This window comes from Schistocerca piceifrons, chromosome 1, assembly GCF_021461385.2.
Source record: "Schistocerca piceifrons isolate TAMUIC-IGC-003096 chromosome 1, iqSchPice1.1, whole genome shotgun sequence".
Lineage (NCBI taxonomy): Eukaryota > Metazoa > Arthropoda > Insecta > Orthoptera > Acrididae > Schistocerca > Schistocerca piceifrons.
In genome coordinates, this window is record NC_060138.1 from 1,142,511,749 (window position 1) to 1,142,537,168 (window position 25,420).

Below are 25,420 nucleotides of genomic sequence, written 5' to 3' on the forward strand. Positions count from 1 at the left end.
CTGCCATTTGTTGGGACCCGTGGTAGTAATCGAAGTCACGCTGACAGCTGCGAACCAACTGCATAACTCCACGCTTGATGTCGTCTTCCCTGATGGCGATGTTATCTTTCAGTAGTCTAATTGTCCGTATCTCTGAGTCAGAACCGTGTGATCTTAGGAGAATTATAGTGAACGCACGTTAATGTCTCGGCTACCATACTCGCCTGATGTAAATCGTATGGACCCCATCTGCGTCGCTATCTCGCACTATCACCTCGTACGCATATTAGCGGCACGTTATTTATGCGAATTACATCACCTGTGCATAGACTTCTAATGCCACGTATTCTCCACAAACCTACCAACAGACTGTCGGATCCCTGATACGCAGAATCAGCGATGTATTTAGTTCTAAAGATGGACAAACAAGCTATTAAACAGATGGTCATAATGTTTTGGCACATCGGTGTACAATGATATTAATTGTAATTACCATCACGAATAACGATAACGTGCAAGGAGTAGCAACGCTTCTCGAAAACCGTACTTGTTGTGTAAATCAGGGTAATGCTGTCCGTTTGGATGTTTGCATAAACGTAGGCAAATTTATTTAATGTTCTTTACTTACTATTTTTCAAATGATGCCCTAAAAACTTCATCGGAATATATGGTGAAGAGGTTAGGACGTTGCTGATGGTTAAGACTTGGGTCAATGAACTATCACTCGCAAAGTTCATACATTGACTAAGCACACTCTAACGTTCCAAAAAAGTCACTGTCACGCTGGCATGCCTATTACACGGCTAAAAATATACTGGCTGGAACTTACTTTGTGATCAGTTGCTTCTGGTGCGACCTAAAGCTTATTATGAAATTCATTATTGGCAAACAGCTCTTCCTGATCAGCGAGAAGCTTGAATTAATGTGGGCCACACAGTATATTTTCATTTATTCCAAAATGTCCCTGCGACCATGTCCTGTGCCCATACTCGCTTACTTATATTTACGCCTTGCCACATATTATAATACCGTTTACAGCACAATCCTCGTTTGACATCTGCGCGCCGATACACATATGCTGGGCAACTCCTCTCTGCCTTCACTTCTACGGCTGCTCGTAACAATAACGATGTTATTGTTTCATGGAAGCTATTCTTTGTGTTTCATACATGGAGGTAAAAAGCTAAGGGAGTTGTCATTACGACACAAATTTGAAGCCGACATTTGCCGTTAGTCCAAAATATTAGGTTCACCGCAATTATGCCTCCGTGGTTCACCGCGATGGTACATCCCCGTGACGTCACTGATTTGTTCGTGCCCAGTTTCGACCATTGGGGATATCTATTGAATTTCGTGGTCGCGTCCCAAATAGCGTCGGGTGCATTTCGTCAAAAATGCTAGCTTGTCTCGTTTATGGGTGTACTCTTCGATCCGATCGTAATCTAAAGTTTAAAGGACTCACATTTCATTCTTAAGTGTTGCCGTTCAAGCAATATTTTCTTTTGTATAAATGAACTATGCTTGCACTGTTTACGTTTACTGTAGTGGTTTTATTTCTGTCGCCGGCCGGTGTGGCCGAGCGGTTCTAGGCACTTCTGTCTGAACCGCGCGACCGCTACGGTCGCAGGTTCGAATCCTGCCTCGGGCATGGATGTGTGTGATGTCCTTAGGTTAGTTAGGTTTAAGTAGTTCTAAGTTCTAGGGGACTGCTGACCTCAGATGTTAAGTCCCGTAGTGCTCAGAGCCATTTGAATCATTTTATTTCTGTCCCTTGACATCAGATTGCCTATCGACCCCTGTGCAGTTCTGTTTCGTTGACATTTCAATAATCGTTCAGTTTGTTGACATGAACAAGATACGACAGCATGCCTTTCTTCCTTTCACAGCGCACACGTTTATGGGCTAGCAAAGAATGCGCAGGTAACTTTTTTTTACAAACGCGAATATTAAAAATGTTGTGCATACGAGCTGAAAGTTGAAAACGTGATCAGAAAGCAAATAAGCTTTGGTTTTGGAGTTCAGCTCCATAGTCAATCAATTCAAATACACTAGAAGTGGAATTAAATTGATTACGAAAGCATCCTTTTCACATCACAACCGTCTCTCGTTGGTTATTCAAAATATATCAAAGAAAAATAAGTTATTTCAAGGAACCCAGTTTTGTCGTATTGCTAGGGCAAATACTCATTCAAGGACAGAAAAAAGTTCGAAATTGCCTTCCTGACACTGTTTTTCACGTAAGCGCTATAATTTTTAGTATTCAAAACAGCTGTTGCGTGCACACAACATAAATAATGAACAAGAAGCAATCGTAAACAGCAGTCTGCTAATGTTTTGGTCTGTTTAAAATGGCGGCAGACCGCGTCAACGTCTTCAAAACAAGCGCCATCTCCCTTTCTTTTATCTCGATGGTTTAGTACACTATAAATCTCCCTGAGGTCGCCACCATGTTTACTACAACGATTTGAGATAATTATTTCTTAATTTTCTGTTGGCATAAATTATATTTTCAGAAACTCTAATTACTGACAAACATTCATAAATACATATACTTAAAAAGAATGTTTTCATTGAAGGAACTCAAAAAATATTTGAGGCACTAGGTTGTAGGGTTACAAGCATTTTTTAATATCTGTTGGATGTCATTCAGATATTGTTGTCGAAGGTCAACGAAAAGTCGCCCAGTGTTCGTAACTTCACAGTTGTGGGCATTAGTTGCTCGGTACTCAGCCATTCAGAGATGCACTCACCTGTCGAGCCCATCCACGCAGTGAGCAGCAGTGAGGGCCCAGTTCTCGTTTAGGATGGACGCTCCGCACGAATGGCGACCATTCCTCTGCAAGGACAGCTGCAACACCAAACACCTGCATCATCAGCACCTGGGTACAGTAAGGTGGGAAAACAGGGAAGTGTTCAGGTTTCTTGCCCAGTATTCCAATGCAGCTGCTGTGTCGATCAAATTTTTCACAGTAGAATGCGTACTTGTTACTGATAACGTTGTTACGATGATGTCAGTAGCTTGCACTTGTGAGAACAATAGATCTTGCTGGCAACCGTAATCGACCGGTTAGGGTCAGTGAATTTTTTATGATGTGTAATCACATCTGCAAGTGGATAAATGTTTCAGAAAATTTTTTGGAGCTATGGTAATTGTGAAATTCAGCGATCTATGTATTACAGATCATATCCGCGACAAACGTTACGAGGTGAAACACATCACTTCAGTTTTCCATCTGTTTAGTTAAGTTTTATAGACAGATTTATTGTTCCAGGAGGTATTGGATAGAGTTCTGCACTGTTCCGAGCATATAAAAAAATTTACGTGGTGTCGGACTGGAAAACATTATTAAATGGCTAGTAAATAACTTTTAAATCCATGCGAATTTCCTTTATACCTTCACTGATATTCGTACAACGAGAAATAAGACAGAAGATTTTTAACTACATAAGAAGCAAGATCACACATCGTGAGTGGATTATCATGAACGTCTAATGGACTGAACAGCACTATGGCGAACAAGTAAGAAATCCCTAGGAAACTAGTTGCATAGGAAATAACACATTAATCATTGAAGAACTGTTAATTTGGAGGCTGTAGAGAGGAAACTGAAGGGACAGGAAAGGATCAGAGTACGTAAAACACACTATCGATTATGTTCGATGCTGCAGAAATGCAAGATCAACATTAATCATTCAGACAAAAGAGTGACTTAACGCTTTGGATGGACACGTCTTTATGAGACTTCCATAGACATTCAGAATGCTTATCACATGGAACCGCTGCACATTGGCGGGATAAAACACGCGAGGAGCGAAGTTAAAACCACAGTGAAAATCTAATGAAGCTTTGTGCAGATGTGTTGAGTATACCTGTCGATCACGTCACATTGCAGTTTTCAGTTCTAAGTATGCAGTGAGTATTTTTAAGTTGCATAGAACAACAGAGAGGCATCAAGGGATCACCAATTTAGTATTGGAGGGCAGCGTGGAGGGTAAAAATCGTAGGGGGAGACCAAGAGATGAATACACTAAGCAGATTCAGAAGGATGTAGGTTGCAGTAAGTACTGGGATATGAAAAAGCTTGCACAGGATAGAGTAGCATGGAGAGCTGCATCAAACCAGTCTCAGGACTGAAGACCACAACAACAACAACAGAACAACAGAGTCTCCCACCAAGTGAAAAGTGCCTGCTGTCGTTCGATTTCTTCATGCTGAGGTGTTCCGCCTAATTTCACACAACCCACATAACGTAACTGTCATGCGTGACAGTAAAGTTCGAAAGTGGTGCAGGAATTTGGAAGCAGCGCGTACAGACGTTCATAGTGCAGGCGCTCAGGAAAGGAAGCGATTGTCAAATGATGATCTTGTTCAGCGAGTGGATCAGGCGTTTCGAGAAAATCGTGTACTAAGGGCAATTCAGAACAAGCGAAGAGGAATGTTGTCATCAGGCATCGTCCTACGTAACAATGGTTGGTCTCACACTGCAGCTGCAACAATGATGCTCCTGGAGCGTTTTCGGTGGGAAGCGTTCCACCTCACGCCATACAGTCCGGGCTTAGCTGCCTCTGATCTTCATCTCTTTGCTCACGTGAACAGCTGGTTTCGAGGACAGAGTGTTGGCAAAGACGGCGGTTTGCATGCGAGAGTAGAGAATTGGCGGAAAGCACAGGCGGCTGCCTTCTATGCTGAGGGTATTGGAAAGTTGGTATCATGCTACCACAAATTTCGCAGCGGCTGCTATGTGGAGAAGTAGTTGGAAAGTGTAGCTAAACGTTGCAAATAAAACATATCTGATTCTCATTGTAGTTTCCATTTCGCGACCGACCGGACCTTGAAAAAGAAAAAGCCCTCGTATAAAAGGCAGTTATTCAGTGAGTGGTGGCTATTCGCTCTAATATGGGAGGCGTAACGTACAGTGAAATGAACAGCGTACCTTTTCAAAGGGCTGATATAATTTTGTGTTGCAGTTGCGCTACTTGTAGCCTACGTATGTCGCACAGTGAGGCAGCGCCTTTCGGCCTACGTAGGAGTCTGGACTCACCTGCGCAGGGAACTCCCCCACAGCAGCGGGCTCACCGTTGATTATGCGGCCATTCACTACGGACACAGCACGAGGCGCTGTTCCACCTGGAACAATCAGAGCAGAGCATCGTATGACAACAATTGTCTTCTAGAGTACAATAAACAATACATATAAAGGACAGTGTCCTCACTGATCGCTAAGAACGGAAACTTGAAACTTGGACAGAGTATCGATCTTATACTAAAGGCGTCGTTTAAGAAGGGACTTTTCGAAATTCCAACCCTAAGGCGATAAAATGGGGGACGCAGGATTTTTAAAAAATGTCACTATTAAGGCGGTTTTGAAGGTAGACATACAAAAATTGGAATTTGGTTTCCCGATCAGAAATATAAAGAAATACCGGTTTTAGCATTTTAGGAAATTTAGCGCTATATGGGTGAAATATTGGGAGAAAGCTTTTTTTGGATAATATGTCATTATTTAAAAAAACTACTAAAGTATTTTTAAGGCTACATGTGTGAACATTGATTTCTGACTTCTTGGACACAAATAAAAATACATGTTTCAGTATTTCTGGAAACTGAACCTCTAAGGGGGTGAAATAGGGGACGAGTTTTTTTATGAAAATGTTTATTATGAAAGCATTTTTAAAGCTAAATCTATGAAAATTTAAATTTGGCTTCTCAGTTAGTAATAAAAAATATGTGTTTAACTGTTTTTTTGAAAATCAACCTCTAACGGGGTAAAAATAGGGTCAGACTTATTCACTAACTCATCATCGCCCAGCCGAAACCGTTAAGGACAGAAACTTGAAGTTTGGGGAGGGTGTAGGTTTTATACTGTAGGCATGGTTTAATAAGGGATTCTCCGAAATTCCACTCCTAAGTGGATGAAATAGGGGATGAAAGGCTTTTCGAAAGTATGTCACTATTAAGGGAATTTTAAAGCTAGACTTACCAAATATTGTATTTGGTTTCTCAGTCAGAAAATAAAAAAATACGTGTTACAGTATTTTTTGGGAATTCAACCACTAAGTAAGACAGTGGGTGAAAGTTTTTTTTTTAAAATAAATAATTGATAAAGACCTACTAAAGGATTTTTAAGGATACATTTTTGAAAGATGGTATTTGACTTCTAGGTTAGCAATAAAAAAATAGGTGTTTCTCGAAATTCAACCCCTAAGAAAGTGCAGTAGGGGTGAAAATTTTTAAGAAAATATTTCGTTGCATTAAAAAAAATTTTAAACCTAAATTTATGAAAATTTATATTTCAATTCTCTGTTAGATGTAAAGAAATATTTGTCTTGGGATGAAAGTTGTTATGGAAGTATCTGCGCAAGAACCCAAAAGCCATGATTAACAAAAACTTTGTACTGCAGCTGCCAGAATCGCTTTGTGCTCAGAAGTACGCTCGGAAAAGACCGTGCTTATATTGCGTTAATTGGGGTGAAAAACAGATTTGTTGCAAGAATGAGATTTTCACTCTGCAGCGGAGTGTGTGCTGATATGAAACTTCCTGGTAGATTAAAACTGTGACGAGATACAGGCAGAAGTAAAGCTGTGAGGACCGGGCGTGAGTCGTGCTTCGGTAGCTCAGGTGGTAGACCACTTATCCGCGAAGGGCAAAGGTCCCGAGTTTGAGTCTCGGTGGGGCACACAGTTTTAATCTGCCTGGAAGTTTCAGAATTGTTGCAGTTTGTGAACAACATAAAAATTTTATTAAATAAAACAAAAAAAAGAAAAACATCTGCAGATCATACAGTCTACGCGAGCGAAGCATCGGGCACAGAGTTTGATATAAAACATCTCCCGCTCCATCTGGCCGACTGGTACAGTAACCATATAAAGATTATTCTTGAATGCAACAGTCTTGGTTGCGGAAATATTGCTTTAATGAATCGTTTCGCCTTTCTAGGGCGTCATAAGACTAACATGGATTGAGAGACGTTTGTAGAACAGTTATGATGTGGAATAAGCACACGCGCCAGTTAGCTCCGCCTGGACACATGCTTATTCCTTAGCATAATAGTTCTACGCATGTTCCTCAGTAGTTGACAATCTGATGTCCTAAAGAGACGAAATGCGTCATTAATGCAATATTTTTGCAACCAGAACTGTGCTATTCAAGAAGAATAGATATCATTAATTTCTGTCATGGATCAGAAAACCTTTTGGTCCTTAGACTACCGTTTTCGACCAGAAATGACCATCTTCAGCTCTCATTTACAGCAGGTCCTAATGGCCTAGAGTTCCGGAGCTTTAATGTCTCCCGCTGTTGTTTCAACCAGCATCGTGTCGCTAGAGGGCATACGAGAAATGCGTTTGACAGGAAGCTGCCCCCGCAGTTCAACGAACAAATTTACATTTAAACGTGATCCAGAGAATAGATAAACAAGTTGTTCAGTACAGTCATAACAACTGCAATATGATAACCTCATGATCAATACGAGCGTCTCGCATTTGACTCAAAACTTCCTCGTGCGCTAACTATGTACCCTCCTCTTTTCCTTCCCATGTATCATCAAGTCCGAAGACTGTTTGAATATAACTCTCCTCACTAGTGTGTCTTGCGCAAAACCTCTTCGTGTCTGCATAACTACCGCACCAAGCATCCTTTTCAACCTGCCTACTTTATTCACTTATTATTCTCCCCATACATTTTTTACCTCCCCACACTTCACTCCTTTGCCAAATGAATGGTTCCATGACACCTCAGGATATGTCCTGTCGACCGGTACTTTTTTTTAGTCGAGTTCACATTTACGTCCACATCATACTCCGCAAGCCACCTAATGGTGTGTGGCGGAAGGTACTTTCAGTACCATTATCTGATCCCGCCAACCCTATTCCACTCCCGAATAGTGCAAGGGAAGAATGATTGTCGGTAAGCCTCTGTATTGGCTCTAATTTGTTGTGTCACAAATTTTTTTTCTATGCAGTTCGATTCACTGTCGCCTGATCGCCGCTTATCACTTCCCTCACCTATGGCAATGTTTGTTAACAAAAAATTGGCCGGGCTGCGCTATGGTTCGAAATCTGCGTTAATAAATAAAATAATTAGGTAAATCATGTCAAATGTGGAAGGAAGGTAAAGGAATACCAAATCCTATAGAAGAATGGCTAGTAAAGCACTGTGGTATTTAAATCAATCTCCAGGTTGATGAGAACCTTATTTTATTTTATCTCCTGATTAATTGTTTGATCCAACCATCAAATTTTCAGCTTTCTTTCGTAGCAAGTCGTTCCTAAACTTCCGCACTCTTTTCATCTGAACAGTTGATCGACAACGTTCCACTTCAGTGCAAGGTTTCACTCCGAATAAAAGCCTTCAGAAAATACTTCGTAAAACTTAAACTCATATTCCGTATTAACAAACTTCTCTTTTTCAGAATCCCTTTTCTTGCTTGTAAGGTGTCAGGCAAACCCAACACCTTCCATGAAAACCCTGACATGATAAGCAAATCCAGCAGTATGTCACATAGCTCCGAATAAATCGTGACGTTAAATTAACCAAAGTAATACGATTAACGAGTGAGCAAATGGAATACCACAGACTTACATAAGAATGCCTAAATGCATGTCATACCTTCCCACAATGAAACAGACGCAGTTCCGAGGGAGAAACGAGAACAGAAGCCGAGAGCAGAACCGTGTTAAGCTAGAAGGCCCTACGATAAGGGACGGACACCCACGTCGCCAGCCAACCGCCAGGACCACCCCCCAGCCCATGTTAAAATATAGAGCCCTCCAGAAGAACAGTATAGATCTTACGATAACACTAATAGGCCACACCAGCTGCAAGTTTTAGCGTGAGACTTTTTCGCGACTCTGTTACGTTGCAAACGTTAAAAACATTGCCCCGCCACGAAAAGTATAACGTTTCTCATTCGATAGACAGAATTTTTGTAGGCAGAGCTTAAGGTTAACATTGAGACCCTGATTGGTCAGATGAAAACACAGCCAGATAGTTTTTTTTTTAAACCAACTTCGGTAAATTGTAGTAAGGAGAAATTAGGATGAGTTGCTTCCGAGATGGCGAGCTGTATGGAGCTGCGCCGCCCGCCGCCTCCTGACGCTGCCTAACCAACGACAAGGTAATGAACGCATGCGATGCCGCATAACAGCGCATAAAGCTTCACTCAGAACTGCAGAAGTCTGAATCTGTTACACCCCCTTTTTACGTAATACTAGTGTCGATCGTCAATTAAATCTCATGGTGTTCACATTTGCTACTTGAAGTAAAAATCTGAAACGCGATGATTTTTCTGTTATATAATTATTGCGAAGCCACATCAGCCACTGTAACTTACGACAAGTTAGATAAGTAATTAAAGATAATTGAGGGTCACTGTAGACCATTTTTGATAGTTTTCTCTTTTGTGAAATTTAATTTAAACCTAGATTATAGATGTGATATGGAATAGGTCATCCTTCGATCCATTGTAGAACTTGTAAACCCATTCAGGGAATATTCGTTTACATTTTTGTTGAACGCAGTTGGTTTTTATCATCCTGTATTAAAACATTTCCATTTATCAATAGTGCAATTTATAAACAATGTTTTGTGAGTATAATAAAATTTCCAATGGTAAACTTAACTGCTTTTTCGACGTTATTTTACCAGCTAACTAAAAATAGGAAAGCCTTGAACCTCTTCCACTAAATTTAGTTAGCATTAAGATTCTTTTACAGGAAGTGCAGTGGAGCTGACGCTGAAACCATTAAGTATTTGGTTATATCATTACTAGTCTCACTGAACTCTTCTAAACTCTACATGTCATGTGTGGTCTGGCGTCTCCTTACTTTAACACGTCCCAGATTCAAACTAGTCAATTCCCTAAAAAACACACTCAGAGCGTCGTTGTGCGAAAGTGGTAGGGAGACACGACTTAGAACAAAGAGAAACCACGCAGAATGTTAGTTGCTGTTGCCAGTCTCCAGTCTCTATCCTCTCTAGTTTTGCCATCACCAGCTGTTTCGTTGCCAAATAGCAAAATTCGTCTACTATTTTCATCATCAGCTGTTTTAATTTGGCTGCATTTCTTTACTCTTTTTTTACTGTTGTTGATAGTTATGTTATAACCTGTTTTCAAGGCATTATCCACTCTCCAGAATGAATTTTCACTCTGCAATGGAGTGTGCGCTGACATGGAACTTCTGGCAGATTAAAACTGTGTGGCGGACCGAGACTCGAACTCGGGACCTATCCTCAAAGCCTCACTTTCGCCAGTACTTCATCTTCTACCTTCCACATTTCACAGAAGCTCTCCTGCGAAACATGCAAGGCTTCCACTCATGGAAAGAAGGCAGGAGACGAGGTACTGGTGGAAGTAAGGCTGTGAGAAGGGGGGGGGGGGTCGTGGTCGTGAGTCGTGGTGGGGTAGCTCAGTCGGTACAGCACTTGACAGGAAAGGCGATGGTCCTGAGTTCGAGTCTCGGTCCAGCACGCAGTATAATCTGCCATGAAGTTTCATTTTCCACTCTCTGCAACTACCTTTCGGGACCATTTCCATCTCTTATAGAATTACAATCTCGCCGACAAACCACAAAATTGTTGGTCGTGTTCCAGAGCTTCCATAAATCGTAGAAATGACATTATCTAACGTGCAAAGCTGCTGTTTATTTGTAATTGTACGACCGGTTTCAGTCAGAGATCATTTTACAATACAATTCTTGTTAATAGCCGGTTTTATGATGTGTTGGTATAACACCAGAGAGTAACGAGGACTATACTGGAAAGTTGAGTCTGGCCGGAACTGGTCGTACAACTAAAAATAAATCATAAATTTTCACGCATTACAATATGTTAGTTCTGCTTGACGTGCCGTCATCCGGCGATAGGTGGTAACACATAATGTACCCACAAACTTTGCCGAACATGATCGTTTTGGTGCTATGCTATGGTGCGGAGAGATGTAATGCTGCGTGGGCGTACTGACCTCCAGATCTTTGAAAACAGTTCAATCACCCGACAGATGGTCGTTAAACAAAGAGAGTTTCATCTCAGATTCTAGAGAAGCCATAACCTAGTTGACAAATACAAGCTGAACGAAGCGAAAATGATCGTAAGGAGAGCAATGAGAGAAGTTTTCAATGTCTCTTTAAGTAAAATTTTTCCAATTGATATGACTAAACGCCCTAAGAGGTTTTGGTCTTACCTAAAATCTGGAAACAGTTCGAAACAGTGTATTCATTCACTTAGAGACCATAGTGGCACCGACACGGAAGACAAAAGAGAGAAGGCCGAAGTACTGAATCTGCTCATCCGAAATTGTTTCACTGCGAAAGATCGTAACACGGCCCCTCCTTTCAATCAGCGTGCAAATATTGTGATAACCGATGGCTGAGCCAACTACAGTCGCTTAGTAGTTAGTGAAAGGGCCTCAGCACTAGATGAGATACTAATCAGACTCTTCAAAGATTATAGCTAAGAACTTGCTGTCCTTCTAACAGAAGTTTATCGTAGGTCGCTGGAGGAACAACGAAGGTTACCTAGCTACTGGAAAACAGCGCAGGTCATACCCGTTTTCAAGAAGGGCTCTAGGAGAGTTGCACACAATTATAGACCCATAATGCTGATGTCAATTGAAAGTTCCTGGCAGATTAAAACTGTGTGCCGGACCGAAACTCGAACTCGGGACCTTTGCCTTTCGCGGGCAAGTGCTCTACCACTTGCCCGCGAAAGGCAAAGGTCCCGAGTTCGAATCTCGGTCTGGCACACAGTTTTAATCTGCCAGGAAGTTTCAAGTGCTCTACCACTTGCCCGCGAAAGGCAAAGGTCCCGAGTTCGAATCTCGGTCCGGCACACAGTTTTAATCTGCCAGGAAGTTTCATATCAGCGCACACTCCGCTGTAGAGTGAAAATCTCATTCTGATGTCAGTTTCTTGTAGAATTATGGAACATGTTTGATGCTCATGAATTATGACGTTTTTGGAGAACGAAAACCTCCTATAAAAATCAACATGAATTCTGCGAACAGAGATCATGCGAAACTCAGCTCGCTCTGTTCCCGATATAGTTTTTCCGTGATGTTCCTAAATAGCTTCAGCAAAATGCTGGAATGGCTCCATTGAAAGGGCACGGGCGATTCCCTTCCACACCCTTCCCTAATTCGAGTTTGTTCTCCGCCTCTAATGAGCTCTTTGTCGACGAGACGTTAGGCGCAAATCTCCACCTCGCTGATCCCCAGTTCATCAACCTCCTGTTGCTGACGGCACGCCCTGCTGCTGCTGCTACAACTTTTGCGTCATCGAATTCTCGGATTGACTTGTCGGTGAAGGTGTGGCCAGTGCCGGCTACTTCGAGGACGCCTGGCTGCGTCACGTTCCAGTGGCCGGTGTACACAGGGTAGGGATGACTGGACCCTCACGTCGTGCTCCGTGGATGGCGGCAAAGTGCGTGGCTGCCGTGGCCCCCCTGGTAGTTATGCAGGAGGCAGCAGTTCGTATCCTGGTGGTGGGAGAACGTCATCGGAACGCTGCCGAGCACCATTGTCTCGACGTCACCTAACCGCCTCAGCTGTGTGAGTGTTGACGCGCTAATTCGGGTGGGCTTAAATGCTGCTACTCTCCACTGACTTCGCGCTAATGTTGACGTTTGTGTGTCACGCCAAATTATCTGGAAGTGAGGCAATGACACGGTGTCATAACCAACAGCCGTGGTAGTTCCTGATGAATTGTCTCGTTTTGTCATGTGGAAGGCGCGAAGCGGAAGAGGTGGCGCTCCACTCAACACGCGGGTCACTGACCGGCACTGGCTGACTCCAGTGAGGCCCGAACAGCGTCAGTCTCTGGCTCCTAGTCACATTATAACTTTCCCCTTCGCAGTAGAATATTAAGGAAATGCAATCAGTCTACAAAGGAGATTGCGTACAAATCACTTGCGGGGCCCCTCCTAAGATGGTGCTCAAATTTATAGGACCGACGCCCAACAGGCTTAACAGGGCGTATTGGAGGTATACGGAGATGAGTAGCACAAATGTTGACAGGTTTCTGAAGAAATGAACTGCCAGATACCTGAGGAAAGACTCCAACTCTCCAGAGAGAGCCTACATAGAAAGTTTCAAGAACCAGCTTTAGAAGATGACTCTAGGAATATTCCACAATAAACTGCATATCGCTCCTTTAGGGATTATATTACTTACAATTTGTACAGAGGCATTTAAACAGTCATTCTTCCCGCGTTCCATACCGCAATAGAGCGAAAGGAATTCCCATAAATGCTACAACGGGAAGTTAATTCTGCCATGCACTCCACACCTTCTTGTAGAGTATGGGTCTACATGTAGATGTAGATACGTGATAAACATTACTGTTGATGGTGATTCTTCCTCCAGAGCAGGACGTTAAGGTCAGCGGACTTCCTGCTCTCTCATCATCGACGAAACGAACACGACACTGCGCACTCACGGCAGACACTAATCTTGTGCAACTACACATCTGACATGTGGGACATGCATGCGGCTGGAATTCAGTGCAACTGGTAGGCATTCTTCATGAAAGAGCCGTAAACTAACTTACCCGCCACACAGTTTGCGGCTGCCACCAGCAGCAGTACAAGCGACGCCGTCGTCTGCATGTTCTCCCTCTGTTCTGAGCAGCTGCTTTGTTCTGGCCTGCCACTCAATTGACTCTTATAGCAGTGATTTCAAAGTCCTCGAAATATGATCGTGAGCAGTGTTAATCAGTACTTCGATAAGAGGAGATAACCTTTCTTCTACATCTTATCCATATTACGAAAAATCTAAGTAGTTCTTTGATAAACTGACCTTGGTTTAACAGTGCCTCATTCGTATAAGTTGTGTAAGTCCCTGAAACACCTTCGAAGTACATATAGTGTTGGTATAAAAACTAAGAAGTTGGCACTACTAAATATGTTCCGGTATTCATCAGGCCCCTTGAGACTTAGCATCAGATGAAAATATTTCATTTTCATTGGTAAGTTGAACGAAGTACTTAAAAAAACTGTCTAGTTGTTTTTCATGATGGCATTTCACAATCAGTACCACGAAATTCATAGAGGGTACATATCACGATATATGATTTGCCAAAGTGATGGCAGCAAGTGTTTTGCGCTTTTAGCAGCAGCTATTGATACCAATTTAATTTACAAATCCACTACTCTGTTCAAACGCTTTCTTTTGCTGACAAAGAATGGCTTCGAAATTTCCTAAATAAGGACATTTTTTTTCTACATCATCACAGTACCTAATTCATAACCTGCCATAATGTTGACGAAGTTCCTTGTGGATGATTCAGTGAAAGAAAGTATTTGCTGGTCGTCGACTTTGATAATTGCAGTTAATTTGAATAAGAAATTAGTTTTACTATAAATACACAAATTTTTTTTCACCGCTTATTAGTATATTAAATTATTACGTGTTTCAAAGTATCTCCCACAGCAAATTAGCGGACGTGCAAAGTAGGTAGACAAAGTTATCCGTGGCAGTGGAATCGCTGTTCGTAGTCAGTTTAATGTCCCATACGTCATCACGAATTTTTATCGAAATTTTTTGGAGTAAGATAGTTTACAGAATATGTATACATGATCAGTCTGAGTGGGAGGCTACAAGTTTAGCACACTGGCCTAAATTTAACTTTATTCTTCATATATTTCTTCACCCTACTCATGCAACTATAATTACAATTACTTTTTACTTTTTTACAGACTATACGTTTTTGTATAAATATTCGTCTATGGAATAGAACCAGTTGTCCAGAAGAAACGATTCTAGCCTTTGTTTAAAACTTGCTTTACTACCTGTCATAACTTTGTGTTACCTGGGAAATGATCAATAACTGTAGTTGTTGCATATTGAATTTCTTTCTGAGCAACATAACTTACAAATTCATCAATCAAATCAAATATTTTGTTTAAATGACAAACAGTGGAGCATTAATGTCCTAAATGAAAATAATATATATTGTAAAGTTGCAGTTAAAAAGTCGAACCCTTTGGCGAGGTACCTACAAAGACAACTGCACGTGAAACAACAAATATTATTCTTACCGCTCGCTTTCGGACAATCAGTACTTTGTCATAAGTCATGCGACGCCCCAGAAAATTATTCTATACGACATTATTGAGTACAATTATCCATAATATCCAGGATGTTAATTCCTTTGATTCCAAGACAAGCAATTATCCTCAGAGGAAAAGTAGCTTAACTTCATTGTTTGGGCAATTTAGCTGTATGTTTCTTCCAGCATGAAGTTTGATTAATATGTACATCCAAAGATTTGATGTATTCTACTCAGTTTACTGAGTACTCTGCACAGGGTACATCAGGTGGAGGTATGACTATTTGAAGCACTGACCTGAATACTGCATGTTTTCTCAAAGTAAAATTTCCATTTGAAAAACATTGTTAACAATTTCTTCTCTTGCTTACTCTCTAATCCTCTTTGATAAACGTTAAATTGAAGATCATTCATATACACTGCCTTGAGAGGTGGCACGCCACTCTCTCACTTTAACAACACTGTCAGATTAATATACATATTTTTGGTGATAATCTCGGTATTTCCCAGTATTAAATTTGTTATTTGAGGTTTATGACTTTTTAAATGAGGAAAATGTAGGCAGAATGTTCATATAACTGCATCTGTGGCCTGTAGAGGACTTGTACCCGAGGGGCGGTAGTGGGGGTAATGCAGAACAGGAAGAAAGATGGATTGAGGACCATAAATGCTGCGTCCAACGGCCTGGCTGTGCGAGTGATTCTGGGAAGCAGTGCCTTGTGGATTATACCTGCAGAGAGACTTTTTTGGGCAGTGGCACTCCCCTCTTCCCACTTAGGGTCGGAGCAGGAAGGTGCGAGTTCACAAAACATTTTACCTGGACGAAGCAACAGACCGTTGCAAAGGAGGCCAGTTGGCAGAAAGTGGGATTTCTGTAATCTTAGCTTTCGTGCAAACGGTGGAATGCTCATATGACTCCAAGCATTCTCATATTAAAAGCTGGGACGATACAGACAGAGCAGCTGGTGCATGTGTTTAGTGGAAGCAAGACTGTAGCTCCCCCGATGCCAAGAAGTCACCATGTTCCTTTAGCGAGTGGTAAAAACATATATTCCACGGGTACGGCTGTCCGGGAAGCTTAACAACCTTCTTCCAGAAATTGGAAACAGTCGGCCTAGAAAATTTACATCTGTCCACAAACGAAGGACTGAAGTTCCAACTAGGTAGACGTTTTTTGCCGAAACACGGTCATGTATGCGTGCGAACGACGCCTCCATAGTCTAAAATCTTCCTTTTCAGACAAGAGAGATTTTGAGTCGCTGACTGGCTCCTCTCAGGATACACAAAACAGGCGCTTGCCTCCCCAGCTTGGGAACCTCGGTGCTGTGTCTGGATCGGCTACCAGGTCAGCAGAACAGTCAAGAGGTGAGGTTCAATGAGCATTTTGATTGGCTCGTACAATGTGGAGGCGACTTTTCTTCTTTTTCTTTTTTTTATGATGATTCGACTCCCGTAACAAGGGTTGGCCAGTGGATGAGGCTTGTGGTCTGTAACTTGTGATGAGCTAAGAGCCAGTGGCAGTTTTCAACTGTACCGATGGTGGAACTGCATGTTGTTGTTGTGGTCTTCAGTCTAGACACTGGTTTGATGCAGCTCTCCATGCTGCTCTATCCTGTGCAAGCTTCTTCATCTCCCAATACATACTGCAACCTACATCTTTCTGAATCTGTTTAGTATATTCATGCCTTAGTCTCCCTCTACGACTTTTATCCTACCCTACCTTTGCTACCCTCCAATACTAAACTTTCATCCCTTGATGCCTCAGAACGTGTCCTTACAACAGATCCCTTCTTCTAGTCAAGTTGTGCCACAAATTCCTCTTCTCCCCAATTATACTCCGTATCTCCTCATTAGTGACGTGATCAACCCCTGTAATCTTCAGGACCTTTCTGTAGAACCACATTTCGAAAGCTTCTATTTTCTTCTTGTCTAAACTGTTTATCGTCCATGTTTCACTTCCATACATGTCTACACTCCATACAGGTACTATCAGAAAAGACTTCCTTACACTTAAATCTATACTTAATGGTAGCAAATTTCTCTTATTCAGAAACGCTTTTCTTGCCATTGCCAGTCTACATTTTATATCCTCTCTACTTCGACCATCATCTGTTATTTTGCTCCTGAAATAGCGATACTCATCTACTACTTTAAGTGTCTCATTTCCTAACCTAATTCTCTCAGCCTAACCTGATTTAATTCGACTACATTGCACTATCCTCGTTTTCTTTTGTTGATGTTCATCCCATATCCTCCTTTCAAGACAATGTCCATTCCGTTCAACTGCTCTTCCAAGTCCTTTGCTGTCTCTGGCAGAATAACAATGTCCTCGGCAAACCTCAAAGTTTATATTTCTTCTCCATGGATTTTAATTCCTACTCGGAATTTTTCTTTTGTAACCTCTACTGCTTGCTCAGTGTACAGATTGAATAATATCGGAGATAGGCTACAACCCTGTCTCACACCCTTCTCTACCAATGGTTCTCTTTCGTGCCCCTCGACTCTTATAGCTGCCATCAGGTTTCTGTACAAATTGTAAGCCTTTCGCTCCCTGTATTTGAACCCTACAACCATCAGAATTTGAAAGGCAGAATTCCAGGCAAAATTGTCAAAAGCTTTATGTAAGTCTACAAATGGTAGAAACGTATGTTTGCCTCTCCTTAATCTATCTTCTAAGTTAAGTCTTAGGGTCAGCATTGCCTCATGTGTTCCAACATTTCTACGGAATCCAAACTGATATTCCTCGATCTTCTACCAGTTTTTCCATTCTTCTGTAAAGAATTCGGGATAGTATTTTGCAGCTGTGACATATTAAATTGACAGTTGTAATTTTCACACCTGTCAACACTTGCTTTCTTTGTAATTGGAACTATTATATTCTTTTTGAAGTCCACCTGTCTCATACATCTTGCTCACCAGATGGTAGTGCTTTGTTAGGGCTGGCTCTTCCAAGGCTATCAGTAGTTCTTATGGAATGTTGTCTACTCCCAAGGCCTTGTTTCGACTCAGGTGTTTCAGTGCTCTGTCAAACTCTTCACGCAGTATTGTATCTCCCATTTCACCTTCATCTACGTTCCCTTCCACTTCCGTAATATTGCCATCAACTACATCGCCCTTGTATACACCCGCTATGTACTCCTTCCACCTTTCTGCCTTCCCTTCTTTGCTTAGAACTGAGTTCCCATCTAAGCTCTTCATATTCATACTTGTGGTTTCTTCTCTCCAAACGTCTCGTTAATTTTCCTGTAGGCAGTATCTATCTTACGTCTAGTGATACTTCTGATCTGCTTAATGGATTCATCTCTTGGTCTCCCTCTACGATTTTTCCCCTCCACGCTGCCCTCCAATACTAAATTGGTGATCCCTTGATTCCTCAGAACATGCCTTACCAACCGATCCCTTCTTCTTGTCAAGTTGTGCCACAAACTCCTCTTCTCACCAATCCTATTCCTATTGTTCATTAGTTATGTGATCTACCCATCTAATCTTCAGCATTCTTCTGTAGCACCACATTTCGAAAGCTTCTATTCTCTTCTTGTCCAAACTACTTATCGTCCACGTTTCACTTCCATACATGGTTGACGCAGCTCCCAGTTCTCCGGTGAACCATAGTTTGTTGTGCACTTGGTCATAGATATTCGATTTGAATAGAATTGGGCATCACGGTGGATTCATGTAAATAGTCAGATTTGCGATGTAAAATGAATTAATTTAGGGGAGAATTTGTATAGTTTCCACCCCAATGAATGCTTTGCCAATCAAGCAGCATTTATGATTTGTGTTTGTCGTTTTTTTTTTAAGATTAATCAGCTCGCTGTAGTTATAAAAGGATGAATAAAAACTTGTCATTACTTTTGTGCGAGACTGTTCTGATTCATACTCCCAAAACTATTCACTGTATTTATTTTATTGTGGTTGTACTTGGGTAAAGCAGCAATTCAGGGTTCAGTTTTACAAAATTATTTAATATGATTATGAACCGGAGTTCTGAAAGTGAGTGCAGACGTAGGCAAAAAAAGTACCACGAGGAAATTCACTAATTTTTATAAATAAAAAATTAAGGATGTAGCTCACGATTGGAAGGTTATTGAGAAGATAATACTTTTCTTTACATAAAGACAATAACATTTACCATCACTGGGGCATATATTTATTACTAAAGCAAGTGACAGCCTGCAGCCGGACAAAATAATGAAAGAACGAGTAGACACGATCAAATGTGAACGTAACTTTGTACACGTACCCCACACACTACAATGATAAGCGTCGCAATTCTCTGTGACTACTAGAGCAGCCACCAGAGTGTACTAGTGTTGTTACCGGGCCTAGTAAGGTATACAAGACACCAAACGCCGTCTAACGCCCAAGTGACACAAGCGACCTCTTGGCAGGCTGGGAGGGCTGCCACAGCTGTAACGTTTCTATACAAGACGTAACACAGAGAGCAGCGGTCTGTTGGGGCGCAAAGCTGAGAGGAGCGCTATAGGCTATCTTCTGCAATATCTGTATACAGTAGTGCTATTTATAAAATATCGATATTTTGTCCAAAGAGTATGGGTGTATATAGGTGATATCTTTTCCCACCGATCTATCGATATGAAAATAGCAAAATCGAACAGAGATATTTTTATTTTTTACTATATTTCTTCACAATTTTTAGTAAGTACTTGTAGTTTTTCTTTTGTAGCTGTAACAGAACATAATTTTATTTTCACTGTGTGAAGGAATATTACTATTTTTTGAGCTTTCATCAAGTCCAGTCTTTGAGTTTTGACTGCGTGTAGCAAATATATGCGGCACAAAAGAAGAAGTCCGAGTGCACTGGGCGGCAGCGGTGTGAATGGAATAACAAGATTTACAATGTGAAGATAAACACACACCAGTTGTGCTAAAAAACTGTTTTTCAATCTACTTGTGTGCTGTTTCTTCACATCGACATTCTTCAAAAACGGTTACTGAAAATTATGAACAAAAAACTAAATGACAAGACATTCTTTGCGGTGGGTAGAGACGTTTGAAGGCAAATGCTGACATAATCGGCGCTCGGCGCTACCAACAGAAACTCCGTCGTTTAGCCCCCGTACTCAATATTGACACTACAACTGCTAGGTCACTGATGTCGGCAGAAAAAAAAAGAAACAGCGAAGTCGACATGAAGTCTTCAATACAATTCCCATGAAACCTGACGACGGACCGTCGGACACCTTTTACTGTGCCACTTACAAGCAGTTACCATTGTTAGGAAAGTGGTAATCGCCAAGCGTGAACGTGTATAGTTTTCCTTCCAGTTACCGCTGTAAGGGGGATAGGCGGGCTGCTAGCTTGTGTCCAAGGAATAGAAAAGCAACTGGAATCACTCAACAGAGGAAAGTCCGCTGGACCTGACGGGATACCAATTCGATTCTACACAGAGTACGCGAAAGAACTTGCCCCCCTTCTAACAGCCGTGTACCGCAAGTCTCTAGAGGAACGGAAGGTTCCAAATGATTGGAAAAGAGCACAGGTAGTCCCAGTCTTCAAGAAGGGTCGTCGAGTAGATGGGCAAAACTATAGACCTATATCTCTGACGTCGATCTGTTGTAGAATTTTAGAACATGTTTTTTGCTCGAGTATCATATCGTTTTTGGAAACCCAGAATCTACTATGTAGGAATCAACATGGATTCCGGAAACAGCGATCGTGTGAGACCCAACTCGCTTTATTTGTTCATGAGACCCAGAAAATATTAGATACAGGCTCCCAGGTGGATGCTATTTTTCTTGACTTCCGGAAGGCGTTCGATACAGTTCCGCACTGTCGCCTAATAAACAAAGTAAGAGCCTACGGAATATCAGACCAGCTGTGTGGCTGGATTGAAGAGTTTTTAGCAAACAGAACACAGCATGTTGTTATCAATGGAGAGACGTCTACAGACGTTAAAGTAACCTCTGGCGTGCCACAGGGGAGTGTTACGGGACCATTGCTTTTCACAATATATATAAATGACCTAGTAGATAGTGTCGGAAGTTCCATGCGGCTTTTTGCGGATGATACTGTAGTATACAGAGAAGTTGCAGCATTAGAAAATTGTAGCGAAATGCAGGAAGATCTGCAGCGGATAGGCACTTGATGCAGGGAGTGGCAACTGACCCTTAACATAGACAAATGTAATGTATTGCGAATACATAGAAAGAAGGATCCTTTATTGTATGATTATATGATAGCGGAACAAACACTGGTAGCAGTTACTTCTGTAAAATATCTGGGAGTATGCGTGCGGAACGATTTGAAGTGGAATGATCATATAAAATCAATTGTTGGTAAGGCGGGTACCAGGTTGAGATTCATTGGGAGAGTCCTTAGAAAATGTAGTCCATCAACAAAGGAGGTGGCTTACAAAACACTCGTTCGACCTATACTTGAGTATTGCTCATCAGTGTGGGATCCGTACCAGATCGGGTTGACGGAGGAGATGGAGAAGATCCAAAGAAGAGCGGCGCGTTTCGTCACAGGGTTATTTGGTAACCGTGATAGCGTTACGGAGATGTTTAACAAACTCAAGTGGCAGACTCTGCAAGACAGGCGCTCTGAATCGCGGTGTAGCTTGCTCGCCAGGTTTCGAGAGGGTGCGTTTCTGGATGAGGTATCGAATATATTGCTTCCCCCTACTTATACCTCCCGAGGAGATCACGAATGTAAAATTAGAGAGATTAGAGCGCGCACGGAGGCTTTCAGACAGTCGTTCTTCACGCGAACCATACGCGACTGGAACAGGAAAGGGAGGTAATGACAGTGGCACGTAAAGTGCCCTCCGCCACACACCGTTGGGTGGCTTGCGGAGTATAAATGTAGATGTAGATGTAGATGTACGGAATATCTAGTCATAAACCAATACTTAAATATGCAACTCTGAAACCGGCACTATATTTACAATGTGAAGCCGATATTTTTACATGCAGGTACGTCGGTATTACTTCCTTCGATAGATCGGTACCTTTTGTCGATATATCGAGTTCCGACAACCCAATTCTCTTAAGTATCGATATAATCGATTCCCGATATTTTTAAAAATATCAACACTCGTAGTATATAGTGCGTATCACAATTAGTAGCGAAAACTGACACAGGCGAATGTATGGGTATAAGGGAAAATGGAGGGAGGGGTTGAGTCTAAGGATAAGTTTTTTCTTAAGAAAAATGTTCTATAACCAACCCCTGTAATGGACGTGAATAGCGTCAGCTGTTGAGTGACTGCTATGTAGAACACGAGTATGTCGTGTAAGACTGCATTAGCAGTACAGTGTCTGAAAGGGCTACAAGATCGAATCGCGCAATCTCCACATTTGTGAGGCATTCGGATGCGACAGTGTTCTTATGTGAGACTGCATGGGAACGTGAGGGCATGCACAGTCGTCGTCAAGGAGTCGTTCGACTACGTCCCATCATCACAGGGGAAGATCGCCATACTGTGCAACAATCACACCGTAAACCCATTCATATTGCGCCTGTCGTCTGACAGCAAACAATGGACTCCCTGCAACATTCATAGTCATTTTGAACAGTACTCGGGTATCCGACCGGGTAGCGGGGTAATTTCTCCACAATACTTCGGCAGACGTACACGCTGCCATCTTCAGGCGGTTCCTGACGGATGCTGTGCTGTTCCTCTCGGCGTCCTATATATACTAGCCGTTACACCCTCCACCGTTCCTCTGCTGGTGTCTTTGGTGCGGCCGGCGCGGCGGCTACTGGAGGTGGTGGGGGTAGCGGCGCCTGGGTCTGAACTGGGGTCTGCAGTCTCCCTGCTGCCGCCGTCGGGGGCGGTCCTCGATCTCTGGGACCGCATCATTCTCTCCAGGCTGAGTGCAGGGTTCCAAGCCTGTCTAAGTTGAAGACCGCTGTCTTTGTTAATTAGATCGTCCTGTAGTCGGATTTCGATGGCCTTTTTGGAACGCAGTCCCAGAAGTAGGAGGATTGACATAGTATTGACAGGCGTTTATCAAATTCCCTGTCAGTGAGGAAACTTATACATTGGGGAGACAGTCCGCACTGTAGAAGAGAGGTGCCGTGAACACAAGCGCCATACTGAATTACGCCAGGCCACTAAATCAGCCGTGGCTGACCATTGTATAAAGACTGGCCATACTACGGACTATGGAAAAACAAAAATACTCTGTCAATGTTCAAATAAAATGTCTCCTCTGTATGGGAATATACATAATGGATGTACGAATATGCCACGTAGACGCATGGTTGACGACATGTGGAAGTTTCGGTCTGGCTGTGGAGTATGCTCTGATAGCCTATTGGTACGAGGGTCACTTTTATGAAGAACAGGCACGGAACGGCTGTGGCGAACTATCGACGGCTACTACAGGTTACACACATGATGGTGCACAAGAACTTGCTTTGGGATTTGAACCAGATGAAACATGTGGAATACTTGAACCGCTACGTGGCATCAAAACTCAATCACCTGACACAGGTCCTCTCTCCTACCAGCGGCGATAGGTCGCAGACTTCAGGCAGCTTTCAGTTATTATCTATCCACAGAACACATATTTAAAGTACGTTATGACATTCAGCCCTCCCCCCCCCCCCCCCGCCTATGCCTTGGAGAGCTGGAACTGATAACTGTCCAAGCACAGGCAACTGCCCTTTATATGAGCAGTGTAAAGAACAGTGGACCAGTCAACACGCCTCCCTCGCCTCTATCTTCTATTGGACATCTTGAGTAGGGACACAAAGTGGGCACAGGTACATTTTGTTAGTGCGTGTTGCCTACATCAGGGGCAAGTATTCATTCAGGGTGAAACCTATTTTTCTCTTCTGATTGACAGGCCTTTAACCTATTGATACCCTCAGGATAATCCTTCCTTTTGATTGAAAGATCATTAACCCACTGTTCACACACCCTTCCCCTTCCCCCTCCTCCTCCATCCCCTCAGAAAGCCTTGAATCCTCCCTCTACCCTTCGCTGGTACAGGTACACTTTCAGGCCTGAGTTTTTCAAATAGCCCCCCCACCCCTCACTCTATCAATCTGATTGACCATTTAATTAAACTGATCAATTAATTAACCCCTCCTCCTCTGGTATACCCCCCAATGCTCCGGGCACCTCTCTCCTCTTCCCTACCTGCGAATTGGCGGCTCTGTGGTGGAGAGGAAGGATCTCATGGCTGGAAATTCAATTACATAGAAGAGGGTGTTTTGTTTATTTATAAAAAATTGTCTTGCTCATCATTCTCTGCTGTTTCGGAAGATGCTGATCTTGTAAAGAAGTAATTAAAACGATCCCTTTTCATTTTATCCCTATTTCACATGGGATACCATCGTGATACACCCATCACACGTAATTACACTGTTAAAAATCTTTCGATCATGAAGCACACACTATCCGCCGTCCCCCGCCTCGTATCCCACACCCAATGCCATCTCACAGCATTGTACCAGCAGCTCACTCGCGTTCCGCAAAGCACGGCTGCACCATACACCTATCTGACAGTGTCCACTTGGGCCCCGTGACTGACATGCCAGATGCCAGGCTAGTCCTCGAACAAAAAATCAAAAAATTACTGTCGAAACACGTGCTCTTTCTCTATTTCTCCTCGTGTCCTGTCGAGCCTGCACGCGCCGTCAGTTGCGGTCAGACTGAACGACAAACAAAGCAGCAATTACCCAGTAGACTCCTGCAGAATACCGAAGTATGCAAGATGCTTCCTTTCCGAGGCAAATTCCTGACAGAATGGATTCTGCCATGGGCTCTAAGCTGCCGTCTGTACTGGAGTGAAAGGATCTCATGGCAAGAAATTTAATTATATAGCATGCGATGTACTGTTTATTTATAAAATTCAAGTTTCAGGGGCTGTATCTCACTTTTATTTGGTGGGAAGAGCCCGTATCCAGCAACTACATGTCCTTATTACGTATTACACAGTGACAGCTTGAAGGTGTCCTCTTATTGGATGCCGGCCGGTGTGCCCGAGCGGTTCTAGGCCCTTCAGTCTGGAACCGCGCGACCGCTACGGCCGCAGGTTCTAATCCTGCCTCGGGCGTGGATGTGTGTGATGTCTTTAGGTTAGTTAGGTTTAAGTAGTTCTAAGTTCTAGGGGACTGATGACCTCAGATGTTAAGTCCCATAGTGCTCAGAGCCATTTGAACCATTTGAACCTCTTATTGGAAAACTTTCCTGTGTGTGCTCACCTCGAGATGCAGGGATCGACTGAGCTAGTGCACGATGCCACCACCAGAGGTCATTCCACTCCGCTGTCCCTCGCCCCTTCCCTCCCCGCCCTCCCAGAACAAATTGGTAGGAAAGAGACTCACTATGTGCTGGAGAATAAATATCTAACGACACGAAATTCAAACCAAAGTCAATAATATGTTGATACATAAAATTAAACGTTTTTATTGGCTGAG

The 25,420-nt window shown here is 42.5% G+C and overlaps 1 protein-coding gene across 1 annotated transcript in view; it reads right to left on the bottom strand.

Moving 5' to 3' along the window:
• The window catches only part of LOC124778596 (trypsin delta-like), a 48,523-nt gene extending 34,943 nt beyond the window's left edge, over positions 1-13,580 (bottom strand). Inside the window, exons 1-3 of the mRNA XM_047253655.1 lie at positions 13,523-13,580; positions 5,022-5,107; positions 2,730-2,827 (exon numbers count right to left, since the gene is read on the bottom strand). Coding sequence (XP_047109611.1) covers positions 2,730-2,827; positions 5,022-5,107; positions 13,523-13,580 — 242 coding nt within the window. The remainder of the gene's footprint in view (positions 1-2,729; positions 2,828-5,021; positions 5,108-13,522) is intronic.
• Positions 13,581-25,420: the final 11,840 nt, after the last annotated feature.